A 22,798-nucleotide genomic window follows, 5' to 3' on the forward strand; every position below is an offset into this window, starting at 1 on the left:
TCTGACCTGTGCAACATGTTGCAGGTTTACATTTTGCGATCTCCACCGTGCCATGCATATGAACGTGACGAGACTGACAGATTATATGAGTCAGGCAAATTCATTTATCAGGATCATTATAATGGATATTTCCAAAGAAATTTAAATAGAAACAAAGGTTAAACAAACTAAAATGCACATAGTTTGCTGTCATTTCAGCTTCTTGATGTGATTGTGTGTTAGCTTTTTTAATTTTACCTTTATTTAATCAGGCAAGTCAGTTAAGAACATATTCTTATTTTCAATGACGGCCTGGGAACAGTGGGTTCAACTGCCTGTTCAGGGGCAGAACGACAGATTTGTACCTTGTCAGCTCGGGGGTTTGAACTCGCAACCTTCCGGTTACTAGTCCAACGCTCTAACCACTAGGCTACGCTGCCTTTTAATTGGCTCGCTCGCAAAGGATAAGTAACATTAGCCTTGCTATCCTCCATTACTATATTATTCAGCAGTTTTTTTGCCAATTTATACATTATTTAATAAATAATTATTTAAGTTTTTTTATATGTATTTTTTTTGCCCCTTTTTCATGGTATCCAATTGTTAGTAGTTACTGTCTTGTCTCATCACTACAACTCCCGTACGGGCTCGGGCGAGACGAAGGTCGAGAGTCGTGCGTCCTCCGAAACACAACCCAACCAAGCCGCACTGCTTCTTAACACAGCGCGCATCCAACCCAGTGAGCCAACCGCACCAATGTCTCGGATGTAACCCAGGCGACGCGAGGCCAATTGTGAGTCGCCCCATGGATTTCCCGGTCGCGGCCGGCTGCTCTCGAACCCAGAGTCTCTGGTGGCACAGCCTTAGATCACTGTGCCATCCGGGAGGCCAATTTATTGAAGTTTTTATCTCTCATCATTGAACCTCTAATAGCTAACCATCGAGCTTACATGCCAATGATTTGTTTGGCATAGCAACATGGAATGAACTGAATGAATGACTGGGTCAAAACATCCCAACACAAATGAACGCCCATGCTGTTTGGTTAGCAACTTTTGAACCTCACAACTAACAACTGGCTTTTTCCCAGACCTATATCGTCTGGTGGAAGAAAAAACACGATTACTCATTAAAATAAAGCTAATGAAAACATGTCATTAATCCTTTATTTTTTTAAATGTCGATAACCGTTTTAGAAAAGTAATAAGGCCCTTGAACCCGGGGATTATTTGTTTTCGCATCGTGCTTTAGAACAGCTCTTAGTCGGGAGTTAACACACAATAATCCCCAGGTTCTCATGCCTCATTTCTTAATAAAAAATATATGAATGACCAGTCTAATTTCTCACAAAAAGATGGGCATGCAATTGGTAGACATTCCAACAGTACCTGGTAAAATAATAAGTACATAACACAGGATGTTCAAGAATATACACTGTGAAAACAAAACATTAACACCTGCTCTTTCCATGACAGACTGACCAGGTGAATCCAGGTGAAAGCTATGATCCCTTATTGATGTCACCTGTTAACTCCACTTCAATCAGTATAGATGAAGGGGACGAGACAGGTTAAAGAACGGTTTTTAAAGCTTAAGACAATTTAGATATGTATTGTGCATGTGTGCCATTAGGTGGGTGAATGGAAAAGACAAAATATTTAAGTGCCATTGAATCAGGTATGGTAGTAGGCGAAACAGTTTATGTCGAGAGCTGAGTGCTCATGATGATGTGGGCTGGTGTGGCTAAAATGCAGTAAGGCAGATCTTTTTTTTGTCCCAGTCTGCCCCTGACCTCTCATTTTCCATGACAACTATTACTGATCTTGAGGAGTGGAAATATCAAAATAACTTATTTTTTTCCCTTCCTCAATCGGACCGCCCGATAACTTTTTACTTGAAGTGTATAGTGTGACACTATTTATGTCCGACCTTGCTCCCCTTAACAACATGAGAATGGATGTCTACAACACGCCACCAAGTCATTCATATGCGGAGGACCTCTGCACGGAAAAAAAAAAAAGATGCGACAGATATAGGAAACAGCTAGGTCACTCCGCATTGATGTTCACCTTGGAGAAATAAAATTCAGAGGGGCAGAGCAATGTGAAAAGCTGTCAAGTGTGTGCGAGGGGAACAGGGTGAAATGGATTGTTCGTTTAGACACATCCGTAATGGAACGTGTTAATGACAAACGGTCTGCTTGGCTTATTTGTGAACGGCTGTCATTTCCCTCTGTTCCACTTATCACCAGAGCTTCACCTCTTTTCCGTTTCCATATTTCAAGAGAGCAGGTCCTCTGTCAGGTTTTCGCATGGCTTGATTATATGGCTCATGGATATAATGTGAAACATATCCAGCATGCCCTGACAATGACACATCAACAACCCTAACTGGTTTGTTAAAAGCCATATTTCATGACATAGAATATGTCTTCCCCTTTTTTATCCAGATGACTTTCTATCCAATCCACATTCAGACAATGAGACTTTTATTTTCATTGTCCAAGGATACAGCGCATTCCAAAAGTTTTCAGACCCCTCGACTTTATCCAAATGTTATGTTATAGCCTTACTCTAAAATTTATTAAATTGTTTTTCCCCCCTCAATCTACACACAATACCCCATAATGACCAAGCAAAAACAAGTTCGATTTTTTGCAAAGTTATGAAAATAATTAACTTATATTTTTAATTTATATAAGTATTCAGACCCTTTACTCAGTACTTTATTGAAGAACCTTTGGCAGCAATTACAGCCTTGGGTCTTCTTGGGTATGACGCTACAAGCTTGGCACACCTATCTATATTTAGGAAGTTTCTCTCCTTCTCTGCAGATCCTCTCAAGCTCTGTCAGATTGTATGGGGAGCGTTGATGCACAGCTATTTTCAGGTCTCTCCAGAGATGTTCGATCGGGTTCAAGTTCAGGTTCTGGCTGGGCCACTCAAGGACATTCAGAGGCTTGTCCCGAAGCCACTCCTGCGTTGTCTTTTCTGTGTTCTTAGGGTCGTTGTTCTGTTGTATGGTGAACCTTCGCCCTAGTCTGAGGTCCTGAGCGCTCTGGAGCAGGTCTTCATCAAGGAGCTCTCTGTACTTTGCCTCGATCTTGTCTCCCAGTCCCTGCCGCTAAAAAACATCCCACAGCATGATGCTGCCACCACCTTGCTTCACTGTAGGGATGGTGCCAGGTTTCAACCAGACATGGTGCTTGGCATTCAGGCCAAAGAGCTCAATCTTGGTTCATCAGGCCAGAGAATCATGGTCTGAGAGTCTTTACGTGACTTTTGGCAAACTCCAAGCGGCCTGTCATGTGCCTTTTACTGATTGGTGGAGTGCTGCAGAGATGGTTGTCCTTCTGGAAGGTCCTCCCATCTCCACAGAGGAACTCTGGAGCTCTGTCAGAGTGACCATTGGGTTCTTGGTCACCTCCCTGACCAGGTCCCTTTTCCCCCGATTTCTCAGTTTGTCTTCATGGTTCCAAACTTCTTCCATTTAAAACTTCTTCCAATCCTTTCTCGGAGCTCTACGGACAATTCCTTCGACCTCACGGCGTGGTTTTTGCTCCGACATCTGTGGGACCTTATATAGACAGGTGTGTGCCTTTCGAAATCATGTCCAATCGATTGAATTTTCCACAGGTGGACTCCAATCAAGTTGTAGAAACATCTCAAGGATGATCAATGGAAACAGGATGCACCTGATCTCAATTTCAAGTCTCATAGCAAAGGGTCTGAATACTTATGTATAAGGTATGTTTTTTATTTGTAAAAAAAATTGCCAAAATTTCTAGTTTCGCTTTGTCATTATGGGGTATTGATGAGGAAATGTTTTTATTTAATCAATTTTAGAATAAGGCTGTAACGTAACAAAATGTGGAAAAGGGGAAGGGGTCTGAATAGTTTCCGAAGGCACTGTATGTCACAGTTCTGCCATTCATCAGCTTCATATAGTTAAAAATGTGAAGCTTAAATACTACAAATAGCGCTATTATGGTTGTCATCGATTTTATGACTATTTAACTAAACCACAAAAAAATGTGGACCTTAAGACAGTGTTTTTGGTAGGCACCCAAACGCATAATCTAACCAAGTCCATGAACAATTGATTTAAATAGTCTAAAAACCATTAAGATTGAGGCCTAAAATGAAGTTAATATGGGATTCTGTGGTTGGACTGATTGACCGTGTGCTATTAAACATCTAATATAGGTTATTACTGGACAGGACCCAATAAAAATTGACCAATAGAAGTGTAAACACGGGATATAAAGACAATACGAGCCACATGGAATGATGTCATGAAAAGGTTATAAGAACACGATTTTGCTTAGCCTAGTTACATGTCTGTTTGTGCCGTCTTGCCAACTGCCATGGTCCTTGCAGACAGCCCAGACAGATCTGGGACAAGGCTAGATTTCTAGGAAGAAGCACTGCAAAGGCCCTTTGATCCACTAGGAGCTAAAACATTGTACTGCAGATTAGTGATGCTCAAATGTACATAGTGCATTATGATTTATTGATGAGTGAAGGTACAACTTATTGAGTACTTTATTGAATTAATTTGTTGAATGGTACACGATATGTATCGATACAGGGATGTTAGCATGATACACATGTATCATTTCCATCTGTGAATCAGTATATTGATACCCACCTATAGTGATACAGGCCTAATAATCAAGATCCTTCATTTTTAACCAGATCAGAACCCCGAGGGGTATCGCCAGCAGTGAAACATCAGCACCAACATGATTTATCAAAGCAATAAACTGTTGTCTTTGTTCTCATGGCCAAGGGCTGGAGTTGCTACTAGAGTATTCCTCTCCTCCCTCCTTTCTTCTCTCCTCCTCCTCTCTGGGCGAGTCTACCTGGCACTACTCCCTGCAGGCTGACTACAGTACATCCCATCCGCTCGAACAGGCACAAATTCCCCAACTCTGTCACAACCGCTACCTGTGCATATTTTGAAATGAGATCATGTCGGCTAACGTCGCCTGCCATGATATAAAATACATGCGTCTGCTTGGCCGGCACCGCTGCACAACACTTTTGTTCACATTAAAGCAGGGAGCCGCCTCTAGAGTTCGTCTTTACACCGGTTAGATCTAGCTAGTTCCCCACGGAGCGTCTACATGTGGTGTGACACCGCTGCAGCGTGGGCAAATTGATATGAGGCGCTGATGAGTGAGTCTCTGCCTGTACGCATCCATTAGGGGGAGAATAAGCAGGAAGAGGGTCATCTGTCATTCATGCTGCACTGAGTCCTTTAGCTGGGGAGAGATCTCTAATAAACACTGCAGGGAGGTGTGTGTGTGTGCTCGCTTGAGTGTGCGTGCACTGTGTTTGTGTCCTCATGTTGGTGTCAACAGGTGCGTGTGTGATTGTGTGTGTGCTCATGCGTGTGTGGTAGCTTGATGCATACAGTACTAGTCCAAGTTTGGACACACCTATTCATTCCAGCGTTTTTCTACATTTTAGAATAATAGTGAAGACATCAAAACTATTAAATAACACATATAGAATCATGTAGTAACCAAAAAAGGGTTACATCAAAATATATTTGAGATTTGAGATTCTTCAAAGTAGCCCCTCTTTGCCTTGAGGACAGCATTGCACACTCTTGGCATTATCTTAACCAGCTTCACCTGGAACCCACATATGCCGAGCACTTGTTGGCTGCTTTTCCTTCACTCTGTGGTCCAACTCATCCCAAACCACCTCAATTGGGTTGAAGTCGGGTGATTGTGGCGGCCTGGTCATCTGATGGAGCCCTCAATCACTCTCCTCCTTGGTCAAATAACCCTTACACAGCCTGGAGGTGTGTTTGGAGGTGTGTTTGGTCATTGTCCTGTTGAACAACAAATGTGGTAGCCATGAATTCTAAATAAATCACAGACAGAAACCCCACACCGTCACACCTCCTCCTCCATGCTTCACGGTGGGAACCAGACATGTGGAGAACTGTTCACTTACTCTGCGTCTGACAAAGACATGGTGGTTGGAACAAAAAATCTCAAATTTGAACTCATCCGACCAAAGGACAGATTTCCACCGGTCTAATGTCCATTGCTCTTGTTTCTTGGCCCAAGCAAGTCTCTTCTTATTATTGATGTCCTTTAGTAGTGGTTTCTTTGCAGCAATTTAATCATGAAGGCCTGATTCACGCAGTCTCCAATGAACAGTTGATGTTGAAATGTGTCTGTTACTTAAACTCTGTGAAGCATTTATTTGGGCTGAAATAATGATGAACTTATCCTCTGCAGCAGAGGTAACTCTGGGTCTTCCTTTCCTGTGGCGGTCCTCATGAGAACCAGTTTCATCATAGCGCGTTGTGGTTTTTGTGACTGTACTTGAAGAAACTTTCAAAGTTCTTGACATTTTCCGGATTGACTGACCTTTGTGTCTTAAAGTAATGATGGACTGTCGTTTCTCTTTGCTTATTTGAGCTGTTCTTGTATTCTTGCCATGAAATGGACTTTTACAAAATAGGGCTATTTTCTGTATACCACCCCTACCTTGTCTCAACACAACTGATTGGCTGAAGCGCATTAAGAAGGAAAGAAATTCCACAAATTAACTTTTAACAAGGCGCACCTGTTAATTGAAATGGATTCCAGGTGACTACATCATTAAGCTGGTTGAGAGAATGCCAAGAGTGTGAAAAGCTGTAATCAAAGCAAAGGGAGGCAACTTTGAAGCACCTCAAATATAAAATATATTTAGATTTATTTAACACGATTTGTTTAACACTATTATTCTACAATGTAGAAAATGGTACAAATACAGAAAAACCCTTAATTGAGTTGGTGTGTCCAAACTTTTTACTGGTACTGTATATTTCAAGTTTGGCCTCCAAATAAACATAAACATAAATAAACATTTTCTGTAGTGTTTACTCATTGTGTTGCTGAAGAATATTGCTGTAGGTGAACATTAGGGGCAGTATGAGGTAACAAATACATTTTGTTCTTAACTGTGAAAATGATAAACTGAAATAGTACTGCATTTACATTTAAGTCATTTAGCAGACGCTCTTATCCAGAGCGACTTACAAATTGGTGCATTCACCTTATGACATCCAGTAGAATAGTCACTTTACAATAGTACATCTAAATCTTAAAGGGGGGTGAGAAGGATTACTTATCCTATCCTAGGTATTCCTTAAAGAGGTGGGGTTTCAGGTGTCTCCGGAAGGTGGTGATTGTACTGCACTCGCTTTTTCAAAATCTAATTTAATTTGTCACATGAGCTGAAATAAAAACTGGTGTAGACCTTACTGTGAAATGCTTACTTACAAGCATTTTTTTTTTTTAAGTACGAAAATATTAGCAATTTTTAAAAATAAAAAATGTAATTAAAGAAAGTCTGGAAAGAAAGTCAACACAATAACATAACCAAAACTAAACTATATACAGGGGGTACTGGTACCGAGTCAATGTGTGGAGGTACAGGTTAGTAGAGGTAATTGAGGTATGTACATGTAGCTAGGGGTAAAGTCACTACGCATAGATAATAAACAGCGAGTAGCAGCTGCGTAAAAAAGTGGGTCAATACAAATAGTCCAAGTAGCCATTTGATTAACTGTTTAGTAGTCTTATGGCTTGAGGATAGAAGCTGTTAAGGAGCCTTTTGGACCTAGACTTGGCGCTCCGGTACCACTTGCTGTGTGGTAGCAGAGAGAACAGTCTATGACGGTGGCTGGAGTATTTGACCATTTTTAGGGCCTTCCTTTGACACCGCTTGGTATAGAGATCCTGGATGGAAGTAGGCATGGTCCCAGTGATGTACTGGGCCGTATGCACTACACTCTGTAGCGGTCGGATACCAGGATGCTCTCGATTAGAGGTCGACCGATTAATCGGAATGGCCGATTTAATTAGGGCGATTTCAAGTTTTCATAACAATCGGTATTCAACATTTTTGGACACCGATTGTGGCCGATTACATTGCACTCCACGTGGAGACTGAGTGGCAGGCTGACTACCTGTTAAGCGAGTGCAGCAAGAGGCCAAGTTAAGTTGCTCCCTAGCATTAAATTTATCTTATAAAAAACAATCAATCTTAACATAATCACTAGTTAACTACACATGGATGATGATATTACTAGTTTATCTAACTTGTCCTGCGTTACATATAATCGATGCGGTGCCTGTTAATTTCTCATCGAATCACAGCCCACTTCGCCAAACGGGTGACGATTTAACAAGCACATTCGCAAAAAAAGCACTGTCGTTGCACCAATGAGTACCTAACCATAAACATCAATGCCTTTCTTTAAAATCAATAGACAAGTATATATTTTTAAACCTGCATATTTAGTTAATATTGCCTGCTAACATGAATTTCTTTTAACTAGGGAAATTGTGTCACTTCTCTTGCGTTCTGTGCAAGCAGTCAGGGTATTTGCAGCAGTTTGGGCCGCCTGGCTCGTTGCGAACTGTGTGAAGACCATGTATTCCTTACAAAAACCGTAATTAATTTGCCAGAATTGTACATAATTATGACATAACATTGAAGGTTGTGCAATGTAACAGCAATATTTAGACTTAGGGATGCCACCTGTTAGATAAAATACTGAACGGTTCTGTATTTCACTGAAAGAATAAACGTTTTGTTTTCAAAATTATAGTTTTAGGATTTGACCATATTAATGACCTAAGGCTCGTATTTCTGTGTGTTATTATGTTATAATTAAGTCTATGATTTGATATTTGATAGAGCAGTCTGACTGAGCGGTGGTAGGTAGCAACCGGCTCGTAAGCATTCATTCAAACAGCACTTTCGTGCGTTTGCCAGAAGCTCTTCGCTGTGCTTCAAGCACTGAGCTGTTTATGATTTCAAGCCTATCAACTCCTGAGATTAGGCTGGTGTAACCGATGTGAAATTGCTAGTTAGCGGGGTGCACGCTAATAGTGTTTCAATCGGTGACGTCACTCGCTCTGAGACCTTGAAGTAGTTGTTCCCCTTGCTCTGCAAGGGCCGCGGCTTTTGTGGAGCGATGGGTAACGATGCTTCGAGGGTGTCTGTTGTCGATGTGTTCCTGGTTCGAGCCCAGGTAGGGGCGAGGAGAGGGACGGAAGCTATACTGTTACACCTCTACTCTCGATGGTGCAGCTGTAAAATCAGAAATATGTATTTAGTTTTTTCAAGTGCCTCCTAGGTAAATTAAATACCACACCAGTCTCAATCATGTCATCTCAATCATCTGACCATACTGTATTCTACAAATCTATAATCAATCTGCCAAACAAAAAGAGGCATGTCCTGCTTCCCGATTCTCCACACTTCTCCCAAAGTGTACACTTTCACACATGGATTTAACAATGGTGGAAACTCACTCCAGCCAATGCTTACACCAATCACATGCTTTTTACTAAAGTCCATGACGAGGAGTGTGCAAGGGTGGAGAATTAAGACTCAACCAAAGACAACATCCTTGTCTCTGTAACGCCCGGGGTGTAGTGGGGAAGAAGTCAGGCGCAGGAAGCAGAGAGTTCAGGGTAGCGCCCACTTTAATGCACCACAACGGTGAACAGACGCCAACCACAACAAATGCCCCAAACACGGGGGACTTAAACAGTCCAGCAAAACTCCAAAAACACGGACAACCGTGACATACAGTCGTGTACACATGTACATCGAAAATAATCCCACACAACCAACAGGCGGGCCGGCTGGTAAATAAAGCCCAACCAATCAGCCTAAACTAAACACAGGTGAAACCAATAAACAGAACAGGGAAAAAAGGGATCAGTGGAAGCTAGTAGGCCGGTGACGACGACCGCCGAGCACCACCCGAACAGGAAGGGGAGCCACCTTCGGTAGGAGTCGTGACAGTCTCCTCATTTCACCTGTTCTCCCCTCCCAAACTATTGGCTGACAGTGGGGTGTGATGCTAGCGTAGCGATGCTATTTAGGCCTGTTATCATGTATTCATTACGTATGAAGGCCCAACAGTGACATTCCGGCAGCCAGGCAGGACTCGAGGGGCCTAGCGGAGTTAAATATCACCTCCTGGAGTGCGACGGCAGGCGGCAGGAAAAGACATACAGGAGTGAAATAACAGCCCCGACGCTAATGCCGGCTCCGCAGCGTGCCACTGACAAGCTTCAATGCCATCTAGCTCCCGCCGCCTGAAATCAGAGGGGGGGGGGGGAACAGAGGCCCGACCGCCTAATTAACTATCAACTAAAACAAGATGGGAATAAACATTAGCTCCGCTTTAGAGGTGCCTTTGTAGAGAGATGTGAGGTGGCGGAGGGAGGGAAGGTGGGAGGGTAGGAGAAAACAGAGGAGGAGGTATAATACAGCATTCACTAATTATCCAACAGAATTCTGGAGTTGGGACCCAGCTACCACATAACGTTCTAAGAACCATATGTTTCTTTGAGCTTGGTGAAAATGTGGTTGTCATATAGTTAATTTGCATACAATCTTCCCACAATGTCCTGGACATGGTGCAGGTTACACAGCAAGTACATAACATTCTAAGAACCTTATGTTCCTTAGGTGGTCATTTCAGTACTTCAGCATAACGTTTCCTACAGGTTTTCCCGTGGTTCTATTTAAAGTCATGTTCTCAGAACGTTAAGAACGCTCTTTGGGAATTTCAGTCCTTTAGCATAACGTTTTTCACAAGTTTCCTCATGGTTCTATTTTACGTAATTTTCTCAGAACATTTAGAGAATGTTAAGAAACAACATTCTGCTGTGGGAATTTCAGTACTTTCAGCATAACGTTTTCTACAGGTTTCCTCATAGTTAAATTTAAATTCATTCTGAGAACATTAAGAAAACTTTCCATAAAAAAACACAAGTAAACATTAGTAACATACAAAAAAAGTTCTAAGAATGTTATTTAACCCTTTTAGACCCCAATATAATTCTAGAATGCTGCTGTAGATTACTGAGAATTTTCAGGCTCATTTTCTCACACATTTCAAACAAACAGACAACTCAAAAACAAAGAACAAATTACAATCACTTAGTTTTAGAGAGCACAACCTCTTCTTTAATATGATACCACATTCAAGTCAATAGGAATAACACTCATTTAGTCTTCCATTGTGTAAAGAAACTATGAAAAAACGATTAAGACAAAAGAACCCTAGAGTATTTAAATTATAGTACATTTGACTAAATTACCATTTAAAATGTACCATATTATTTACATATGAATAAATAAAAAATATAAAAAATATGACCATGTTCAGAAAGTATTTCAAAACCCACACAAAGTACTGTAGGCTATTGGATTGACAACGATTCTTACTTCTGTACCAATGTAAAAAAGCAAACAACTATTCAGAGACTATTTCAAAATGTAGGTAACCTCTCTCAATAAGATTAAGTACAGACCAGAGCTATGTTCGAATACCCATACTAACATAATGTATACCATACACTTAATGAGAATATACTACATACTAAACTCTGCAAAAAAATAAATGTCCTCCCAATGTCAAATGCATTTATTTTCAGAAAACTTAATATGTGTAAATATTTGTATGAACATGATAAGATTAAACAACTGAGACGTAAAACAGAAGTTCCACAGACATGTGACTAACAGAAATGGAATAATGTGTCCCTGAACAAAGAGGGGGTCGAAATCAAAAGTAGCAGTCAGTATCTGGTGTGGCCACCAGCTGCATTAATTACTGCAGTGCATCTCCTCCAAGTGGACTGCACAAGATTTGCCAGTTCTTGCTGTGAGGTGGTACCCCACTCTTCCACCAAGGCACCTGCAAGTTCCCAGACATTTCTGGGGGGAATGGCCCTAGCCCTCACCCACCGATCCAACAGGTCCCAGGCGTGCTCAATGGGATTGAGATCCGGGCTCTTCGCTGGCCATGGCAAAACACTGACATTCCTGTCTTGCAGGAAATCCCGCACAGAATGAGCAGTATGGCTGGTGGCATTGTCATGCCAGGATGAGCCTGCAGGAAGGGTACCACATGTCTTCCCTGTAATGCACAGCGTTGAGATTGCCTGCAATGACAACAAGCTCAGTTTGACGATGCTGTGACACACCTCCCCAGACCATGACGGACCCTCCAACTCCAAACCGATCCCGCTCCAGAGTACAGGCCTCGGTGTAATGCTCATTCCTTCGACGATAAACGAGAATCTGACCATCACCCCTGGAGAGGCAAAACCACGACTCGTCAGTGAAGAGCACTTTTTGCCAGTCCTGTCTAGTCCAGCGACGGGGGGTTTGTGCCCAAAAGCGACGTTGTTGGCGGTGATGTCTGGTGAGGACCTGCCTTACAACAGGCTTACAAGCCCCCAGTCCAGCCTCTCTCAGACATTTGCGGACAGTCTGAGCAGTGATGGAGGGATTGTGCGTTCCGGGTGTCACTCGGGCAGTTGTTGTTACCATCCTGTACCTGTCCCACAGCTGTGATGTTTAGATGTACCGATCCTGTGCAGGTGTTGTTACACGTGGTCTGACACTGCAAGGATGATAAGCTGTCCATCCTGTCTCCCTGTAGGGCTGTCTTAGGCGTGTCACAGTACGGACATTGCAATTTATTGCCCTGGCCACATTTGCAGTCCTCATGCCTCCTTGCAGCATGCCTAAGGCACAATCACGCAGATGAGAAGGGACCCTGGGCATCTTTCTTTTTGTGTTTTTCAGAGTCCGTAGAAAGGCCTCTTTAGTGTCCTAAGTTTTCTTTACAACCGTTCCACAGGTGCATGTTCATGAATTGTTTATGGTTCAATGAACAAGCATGGAAACCGTGGTTAAACCCTTTAGAATGAAGATCTGTGAAGTTATTTGGATTTTTACAAATTATCTTTGAAAGACAGGGTACTGAAAAATGGACGTTTCTTTTTTTGCTGAGTATATATACTATGATTTCATTTGAACTAGTTATGTTAGCTGATTACTTACGCGGCTGAGACCGCTTCCAAATGAATTGCATCGGTAGAAACTGGACAAAACAAGCAACTTGTTCGCTGGCTATGTAAACAAATATCCAACTCATCATATGAACTCCACTGCATGGGCATCTACTACCCTAACTCGACAGCTAAGCTGTCAAATAATTGAAAAACGAGGCAATGTATAGCCTATGAATATCTTCACCTGGCAAAGATGACAAACCATAACCGAAGCCAAACAGATTTACACAAATAACTCTAGCCTTCATTTTGGTGGCTAGTTAGCTTGTTGTCTGTATGGCTAGCTAGAGAAAGTGACAGCTGAGGTTGATGCTTTGTGAGCGCTGCCCATATTTACCACAACTGATAGACTAACTAGTTAGCTACCTACTCCATAACAAGGAACTTGGGCCATTTCCATATGAATTACACTACTGGTCAAAAGTTTTAGAACACCTACTCATTAAAGGGTTTTTCTTTATTTTTACTATTTTCTACATTGTAGAATAATGGTGAATACATCAAAATTATGAAATAACACATAGGGAATCATGTAGTAACCAAAAAAGTGTAAAACAAATCAAAACATATTTTATTTGAGATTCTTCAAATAGCCTTTGCCTTGATGACAGCTTTGTGCACTCTTGGCATTCTCCCAACCAGCTTCACCTGGAATGCTTTTCCAACCGTCTTGAAGGAGTTCCCACATATGCTGAGCACTTGTTGGCTTCTATTCCTTCACTCTGCGGTCTGACTCATCCCAAACCATCTCAATTGGGTTGAGTTCGGGGAATTGTGGTTTCCAGGTAATCTGATGCAGCACTCCATCACTCATCACTTGGGTCATTGTCCTGTTGAAAAACAAATGATAATCTCACTAAGCCCAAACCAGATGGGCTGGCGTATCACTGCAGAATGTGTACCTTGAAATCTAAATAAATCACAGACCGTGTCACCAGCAATGCATCCCCACACCACCTCCTCCATTCTTTACGGTGGGAAATACACATGCGGAGATCATCCGTTCACCCACACCGCGTCTCACACAGACACGGCGGTTGGAACCAAAAATCTCAAATTAGGACTCCAGACCAAAGGACAAATTTCCACCTGTCAAAGATTCATTGCTCATATTTCTTGGCTCAAGCAAGTCTCTTATTATTAGTGGTGTCCTTTAGTAGTGGTTTCTATGCAGCAATACGACCCCGAAGGCCTGATTCACGCAGTCTCCTCTGAACAGTTGATGTGGAGATGTTTCTGTTACTTGAACTTTGAAGCATTTATTTGGGCTGCACATTCTGAGGCTGGTATCTCTAATTAACTTATCCTCTGCAGCAGAGGTAACCCTGGATCTTCCATTCCTGTGGTGGTCCTCACGAGAGCCAGTTCGCGCTTGATGGTTTTTGCGACTGCACTTGAAGAAACTTTCAAAGTTCTTGACATTTTCCGGATTGACTGACCTTCGTGTCTTAAAGTAATTGTCGTTTCTCTTTGCTTATTTGAGCTGTTCTTGCTAAAATATGGACTTGGTCTTTTACCAAATAGGTCTATCTTGTCACAACACAACTGATTGGCTCAAACACATTAAGGACAGAAGTTCCACAAATGAACTTTTATGAAGGCACAACTGTTAATTCATGTTAAATACATTTCTACAATGTAGAAAAAAGTAAAAATAAAGAAAAACCCTTGCATGAGTAGGTGTTCTAAAGCTTTTTACTGGAAGTGTACATTGGTAGAAACAAGACAAAACAACCAACTAGTTAGCTGACTATACAGTATACAGCTAAACACGGCAAATATTTCCATGTGTAATGGCAGATTTCCTCTTCGTCTGGAGAGGAGTAAGGATCGGACCAAGATGCAGCGTGTTAAGTGTTCATGACGATTTATTAAAAAACGAACTGAACACTGAAATACAAAACAATTAAACGATGTGAAAACCGAAACAGTACCATGTGGCGACAAACACTCACACGGAAACAAACACCCACAAACCAACAGTGAAACCCAGGCTACCTAAGTATGATTCTCAATCAGAGACAACTAACGACACCTGCCTCTGATTGAGAACCATACTAGGCTGAACACAAAAACCAACACAGAGAAACAAACAGACTACCCACCCCAACTCACACACTGACCATACGAAATAAAGACAAAACAAAGGAAATAAACATCAGAACGTGACACCATGAGGCAGCACGGAATCATTCGAGCATCACCACTGATTTGCTCACCGGTACCAACCAAGTTACCATGACATAACAGGACATTCTATTCTTGTGCGAATCCGTATCACATCCATATCACCAACCAACATACAGTTGAAGTCGGAAGTTTACATACACCATAGCCAAATACATTTAAACTGTTTTTCACAATTCCTGACATTTAATCTGGGTAAAAATTCCCTGTCTTAGGTCAGTTAGGACCACCACTTTATTTTAAGAATGTGAAATGGTAGAATAGTTGAGAGAATGATTTAGTTCAGCTATTATATCTTTCATCACATTCCCAGTGGGTCAGAAGTGTACATACACTCCATTTGTATTTGGTAGCATTGCCATTTAAATTGTTTAACTTGTGTCATAAGTTTCGGGTAGCCTTCCACAAGCTTCCCACAATAAGTTGGGTGAATTTTGGCCCATTCCTCCAGACAGAGCTGGTGTAACTGAATCAGGTTTGTAGGCCTCCTTGCTCACGCACACTTTTTCAGTTCTTCCCACAAATGTTGTATAGGATTGAGGTCAGGGCTTTGTGATGGCCACTCCAATACCTACTTTGTTGTCCTTAAGCCATTTTGCCACAACTTTGGAAGTATGCTTGGGGTCATTGTCCATTTGGAAGACCCATTTGCAACCAAGCTTTAACTTCCTGACTTTTTTAGATGTTGCTTCAATATATCCACCTAATTTTCCTGCCTCATGATGCCATCTATTTTGTGATGTGCACCAGTCCCTCCTGCAGCAAAGCATCTCCACAACATGATATGGACACCTACATGCTTTACGGTTAGGATGGTGTTCTTCGGCTTGCAAGCCTCCCCCTTTTTCCTCCAAACATGACGATGGTTATTATGGCCAAACAGTTCTATTTTTGTTTCATCAGACCAGAGGACATTTCTCCAAAAAGTACAATCTTTGTCCCCATGTGCAGTTGCAAACCGTAATCTGGCTTTTTTTATGGTGGTTTTGGAGCAGCAGATTCATCCTTGCTGTGCGCCCTTTCAGGTTATGTCGATATAGGACTCGTTTTACTGTGGATATACTTTTGTACCCGTTTCCTCCAGCATCTTCACAAGGTCCTCTGCTGTTGTTCTGGGATTGATTTGCACTTTTCGGAACCAAAGTACGTTCAACTCTAGGAGACAGAACACGTCTCCTTCCTGAGCAGTATGGCGGCTGCGTGGTCCCATTGTGTTTATACTTGCATACTATTGTTTGTACAGATAAACGTGGTACACTCAGGCGTTTGGAAATTGCTCCCAAGGATGAAGCAGACTTGTGGAGGTCTACATTATTTTCTGAGTTCTTGGCTGATTTCTTTTGATTTTCCCATGATGTCAAGGTAGGCCTTGAAATACATCCACAGGTACACCTCCAATTGACTCAAATGATGTCAATTATCCTATCAGAAGCTTCTAAAGCCATGACATCATTTTCTGGAATTTTCCAAGCTGTTTAAAACTTCTTACGGCTGAAATCCTGCTAACGGGATCAATATGACAACCGGCCAGTGAAAGTGCAGGGCGCCAAATTCAAACAACAGAAATCTCATAATTAAAATTCCTCAAACATATAAGTATTATACACCATTTTAAAGACCAACTTATTGTGGGAAGCTTGTGGAAGGCTAACCAAAACATTTGACACAAGTTAAACAATTTAAAGGCAATTCTACCAAATACTAATTGAGTGTATGTAAACGTCTGACCCACTGGGAATGCGATGAAAGACAGGGAATTTTTACTAGGATTAAATGTCAGGAATTGTGAGAAACTGAGTTTAAATGTATTTGGCTATGTATGTAAACTTCCGACTTCAACTGTCTTAAAAGATTCAGTAAACGTTTTAAGAAAGCCTCCAAATAATCTACACTTTCCGTTCTCAGAACGTTTAAAAACGTTCCGTCTTACTGGTCAGGAAACTTTTCACTTCGTTCCCAGAACCAATGGAAAATCAAAAACGTACGTTCCCACAACTTCCAAGGAACCAAATGTGCTAGCTGAGGAGCTGTGTGTTTGTTGTTCCCTGTCACGATCACATGGAGATGGCTGAAGCAAACTGAGAAGTTCCGCTGCAAGCATATTGGGCGCGTTAACAATTGATCGGCAAGGCACATTCACCGTGTCAGACCTTTCTCTGATCCCTGCACGGCTTGCTACCCAATATACATGATGTTTTTAAAGATATGCTACTGTAGAAATAAATATAGACTGCTGCTATTAGCCTCAACGCCTATAATTTCGATCACAGCTCCCGTACGCTGCCATGTCAATAATACACTCTCTCATAAACACGGTCGGCAGAGCCAAACTACAGAGCCCCATCTCTTGAAACTCTGTTCTTGGACTCTACCAACAGCAGCACCGTCTGTCTGTCCTTCTCCTGCTGTCAGAGTGATTGCTGTTAGAAATCAGCCCATGTTGAGGTGGCCTCTGCTGCTGTGAGAGAGAGATGTCTAGGTCACTGCTGCCCCAGACCAAGCTCTACCGCTGGCGGATAGCCGGCTACGGATTGGCAAATTAACGTAATGAGATTAGGACCCCTGTCCTCCCTCTCATCCCTCTCTCCTCCCTCTCATCTCAGTGTGAAAACAAGTATGGGCCTGTAAACACCATACACTAAAATGTGTCTAAATAGGAACGCAAAGCACTTTGGTAACTGGTTTTCCCAGCTAACACTCAATTACGGCAAAGTATAATATCATGACTCATTTTGACACTCTTTTTTTCACTGCGGCTCGGGAAAGGGTAGCAGAAAATTTGATTATCTAGCCGTTTGGTTAAGGCACTCGATTGCACACAAGAAAGTACTCTATACCTTTCTGCTGCATTAGAAATAACAGACAGGCAGAAACAGACAGAATATAGCATTCAGAAAATGCCGCCTTTTCTTGTTACAGTACAATTGGAGTGATACCGACCTCTGGTCAAAGTGCTGCTGAGATGCAATGAAGAAGCAATCAGCTGTCAGAGCAAGTCTCAGCCAGGCCTAGAATTACACATAGAGGAGTTCTTGTGATGTCGTCTTTTGAATAGGGAGTGAGGAGAGGTGAGTTGTACCCTCCAGCCATGCAGGGTCAGAGATCAGACTACTCACCTATTCTGAAGGAGAGCGGCCCAGCGGAGGAACATCTCACCCACATGGCTAAGAGGAGCAGAGGCGCCCAGGCTGCGAGCATCTTCTATGACTCCTCATGGGTCCTGCCCCGGGGGTCCCCCTGTCACAGCCACCTGGAGAACATAACACATGGATGTATGAATTCTATAGAAGCCTGGATCCTACACACGTTAACATGAAGACAGGCACACATGTATCAGTTTGTGTTTTTGACCATGATCACAGATTCTGATCCTGGATCAGCTTAGCACCTGTTCCACATGATAGTCACTCTTGTGTGAAATCAAACTATATCTGATCCAAATTCCTTCTGGTGTGACCATATAAAAATGATATAAATAGAATCTATGACGCGGGCATACACATGTTCACAGGCATCTGAACACATACACGCAGGCACGCACAGACACAGACACATACACACACACATCCGCACGCAAGCACACACACACACTGAGAACACAAAGCAACTACCATCTATCTTCACCGCAGCCTCAAAGTATAGGCCTTTTTCGTTTATCTGGTACGCTACATTGCACCTCCCTGTTCCTTTTCTGATTAGAAAAAGCATTATTATTAACTTTCACAAGAACTGAAATGAATCATAATCAAGGGTGTGATTCTCAAGTCACAAATTCTACAGTGCATTCAGAAAGTATTCAGACCCGTTCACATTTTCCAAATGTTGTTACGTTACAGACTTACTCAAAATTTTTAAAAAGTGCCTTTATCTACACACAATGACAAACCAAAAGCAGGTTTTCGGAAAGTTTAGCAAAAAAATAAAGATGTATTATTTACATAAGTATTCAGACCCTTTGCTATGATACTCGAAATTGAGCTCAGGTGCATCCTGTTTCCATTGATCATCCTTTCTCCTGTGGTAAATTCAATTGATTGGACATGTCAGGATCGAGGGGATATAATAATTTTGCACGCCTAATTTTTCAGTTTTTGATTTGTTAAAAAAGTTTGAAATATCCAATAAATGTCATTCCACTTCATGATTGTGTCCCACTTGTTGTTGATTCTTCACAAAAAAAATACAGTTTTATATCTTTTGTTTGAAGCCTGAAATGTGGCAAAAGGTCGCAAAGTTCAAGGGGGCCGAATACTTTCGCAAGGCACTGTATATCCTGAGTTACTCACATTGCTATTAGTTGTTCTAGGTCCCGGTGTGTTCAATAATCATGTGACCTGATCAGGAAAAACTCTGGGCCCTAGTTATAGACTATGGCTTACTTATCTATGGTCATATCGCTGGATCAAATAGGAAATGAAGCAGACTGAACTGTGTCAGTCTCTGTAATGAGGAGCTGGTCAAGTAGTGAAATACATACCGCAATTTGTTTCCACTATTTTTCTAACGTGTACAATTGTGAACAATAGAGATAATGGTTTATTTCACAAATTTGACATTACAAAGTGTCAATAGCAGCTCATGCTGAATCATTTGACACAATTTACATAAATACACTATGCACAAAGAAAAGGATCATCGCATTAAACACAATTGCCACATCAGACATCAATATATTCAATTGGCAAAATCAAGAGCTCAAGGGCTCCATTCTTTACCAGGTGTGATCTGACCGAATATCACATCCTTCACCTAAAGTAGTACGTCAGCATGTGTGGTTGAGTACGATAACAGGCAAAGATACCAACTAACTGCTCACTTTATCCACTGATTTAACATAGAGAGTATTCGTTTTGAAACATCACACCTGCCAGTATATTTCTCAAGGTGGATTTTATCAAGAGGTTTCCGGAAAAACTGTACGCAAATAACAGCTGTCACACAGGTCCCCCAGTGAGTAGGGAAGGGGGAGAGAAATGATCATCATACAATGAGCCAGTTTCAAGGCTAATTCGATTTATTTATATGGCCTTGTTGCATGTCCGTATCACTAGGGTGTCCCAAATGGCATCCTATTCTCTACTATGGGACACAACCCTAGACTCTTGTCCATTGTTCCCTGATCTCTGTTAGGTTACGTAAAGTCTTGAAAAACAATGTGTCAAACATCAGGACGCATCAGTAAGCCAGACAGCGTTTAGCCCAAGAGTTCATTACAGGCCAGGCTCCCTCTGAACATGCTCTGTATTTCCTTGATCGCAGCAGGAAAACAACAATTAGAGAGAAAAAAAACACACAAAGCTGAATACATTTTCCTGAATGCAATTATAGCCAATCAACTTGGGTAGCTTGTCACGGGTCATGCACAGCGGCCTGCCCCGGCTGAATAGGCGAATGAGAGGAGAGGGGGCCTCCGCGAGTTGCCGTGGAGCATTCGATGGAGTCGGGCCACATTAATGGGCAGTCGACGAGAATGACACAAGTCTCTCTAGTCTAGTGCACACCGTGGAAAGGAAACAAACCTGCTCTTTTCCCAAACAGATAACTTCTGCTGATGGTGAGAGGAAGTCTTGTGTTTACATCCATATAGGAACAACCCCTGGAGCAACAAACCATACGGTGACAGTGGGACACATGTCACTTGCTGCTCTCAATATGGCTATGTGAAAGACGCTACAATGTAACTCTCCTGAAGTCTCATTCTGCAGCTGCGGTAATTGGCGTATGAGGAAACAGTTGCTAGATTACCAAGAGTCGAGTACTGCCACAAAAACCCAGACACGCCATTAAAAGTGTTGTTGGCACATTCTCAATAGGGGGGTGACATAATATGTCATGTTTTGTTGAAATGTTCCTTTTTGTTTACTCCACTTAAAGAAGTGTCATTATTCTCTAGGAGAAAGGGATTAAAAAAAAGGGAGCTGAAACTCCCAGCATGATCATCATAACAGATCTGCAGTGCATAATTAATCACACTGCAACATGAAACCGGTATCAGAACAAGCCGCTAGCGCCGACTTGACTACCCAACGGGTATAACTAGTGCCTCACACACATCCACCGATCCACACACAGGCACGCCTCCATGTGAACCAATTAAAAAGTGGCGGGACGGTTTAATTTAATAGGGCACAAGGCTACGAACCAAATGAAGTGGTGACAGACCGTTAGTTATATGAGCGGCTGATCTCTCTCTCTGTGGCGGAAGGCTGAATAGTAACATTCTCAGCAGAGTCTGGAACGTCTGCTACATGTCGTGTCAACGCTACAATGAAATCTCTAAGCAGATCTGGCAGTGGTGTCTGGGATTGGGCTACCAGTAAGTAAGCATGCTGAAATACTGCCTGTGTTTCAATCCTGGGAGATGAATAGATCAGCTGGGGAGTCAACACACATCAAGAGGATGCAGCTTGGAGAGGGCAGGGTCTGCGAACGGCTGTAAATACAGGAGCCATTGACCCTGTCTCCGCACAGATACTGATTGTGGTAAATGGACTACTGACTGACTGGCTGGGAAGAAATCGCTCACCACTGAATGCAGAACCTGTGATAGTCTATCGGATGAGACCTCCAAGATGATCGACTCCAACATTTTACGTCAAGATTCAAGTGTTGAATGGTGAGACATGGTTTTTGACAAAGGTGATCAGGTTTCCCGACGTATTGGTCATATTGTTGTGAGGTAAAGTAGTCTGACATCTGACAGGCAGATAAGGAAGAAGCCTTGATGTCAAATATCAGAGCGTTTTGATGGTTTTGATGGTCGCCATGTTTGCAAACAGCTGTCAGGAGAAGGATAACTTCAAACATAAATATCAAAGCTGTCAGTCATGGATGTGTCAGGATGTCAGAAGCACACTCTGAATCCACGCCAAGTGCTCATTACAACTGTCAGTTCAATCAAACATCTCAAGGAGACGGTGTTCACTTGCATGCCACTGTACAACTGCCATGAGTTGAACCTACAATTTAGCAACCAAAAGAACTGCGGTGTTAGAGAGGATATGCATCTTCATGTGTGATTCCTTACTATACAGATGAGACGTGTGGTGTTGAGTTGAATATTTGTAGGAGTTTGAGTCCAAACTAGAGACCCTTGGTTCTCAACCTGGGATACTAGTACCCCTGGGCCTAGCCACGTGTAGTAGTTGGGAAGACTAATGAGAACATTGGCCTGATGATCAGTTGCACCTGAGGATGTATTTAAGCAGAGCAAAATGTGATTGGTGGTTTAGTAACCACAGAACATTGAGAACAACTACTTTATACAATATGACAAATATTGCTAGACAAATTAAAGGACCCAGTCACAGCAGGGCCAGCCAACCATTGCTCAATGAATTGGTGTGGTATATAGGTCTGATAAGAGAGTGCCCACTACATATTGATCCAGCATGCCAGCAAGGGAGAGTCACACAGAATCAACATAGAATAACAGTTGCGGTATTTTAAAAGTTAGGTTGCCCTACGATATTGGCAAAACAATTGCTGCAATGTATGGTACAATTATTGTTTTGGAGCCACTTTGTTAGTGGCTGCAACCGTTCCACTGTATGTTTTTTTAATGCATTACATCTAAAACAAAAGTGAGAAACAATGAAAAATAACTCGGAAGCAGAAATTGCAGCGAAAGAGCAACAAAAAATGACTGACTTGTCTTGACACAACAAAACTAGAATACTAGTTGTTGGTGGCACAGATAACATTACTGTCACACTTCCATTATTCCCT

General features: G+C 42.1%; 1 protein-coding gene across 2 annotated transcripts in view; it reads right to left on the reverse strand.

Moving 5' to 3' along the window:
• LOC118386320 (glutamate receptor ionotropic, kainate 4-like) overlaps positions 1 to 22,798 on the reverse strand; it is a 440,995-nt gene that overhangs the window by 194,802 nt on the left and 223,395 nt on the right. For both annotated transcript variants that reach the window (XM_052525982.1, XM_052526002.1), the window contains exon 3: positions 18,187 to 18,320. In XM_052525982.1, coding sequence (XP_052381942.1) covers positions 18,187 to 18,268 — 82 coding nt within the window. In that variant the 5' untranslated portion in view covers positions 18,269 to 18,320. The remainder of the gene's footprint in view (positions 1 to 18,186; positions 18,321 to 22,798) is intronic.

This window comes from Oncorhynchus keta, chromosome 1 (assembly GCF_023373465.1).
Source record: "Oncorhynchus keta strain PuntledgeMale-10-30-2019 chromosome 1, Oket_V2, whole genome shotgun sequence".
Classification (NCBI taxonomy): domain Eukaryota; kingdom Metazoa; phylum Chordata; class Actinopteri; order Salmoniformes; family Salmonidae; genus Oncorhynchus; species Oncorhynchus keta.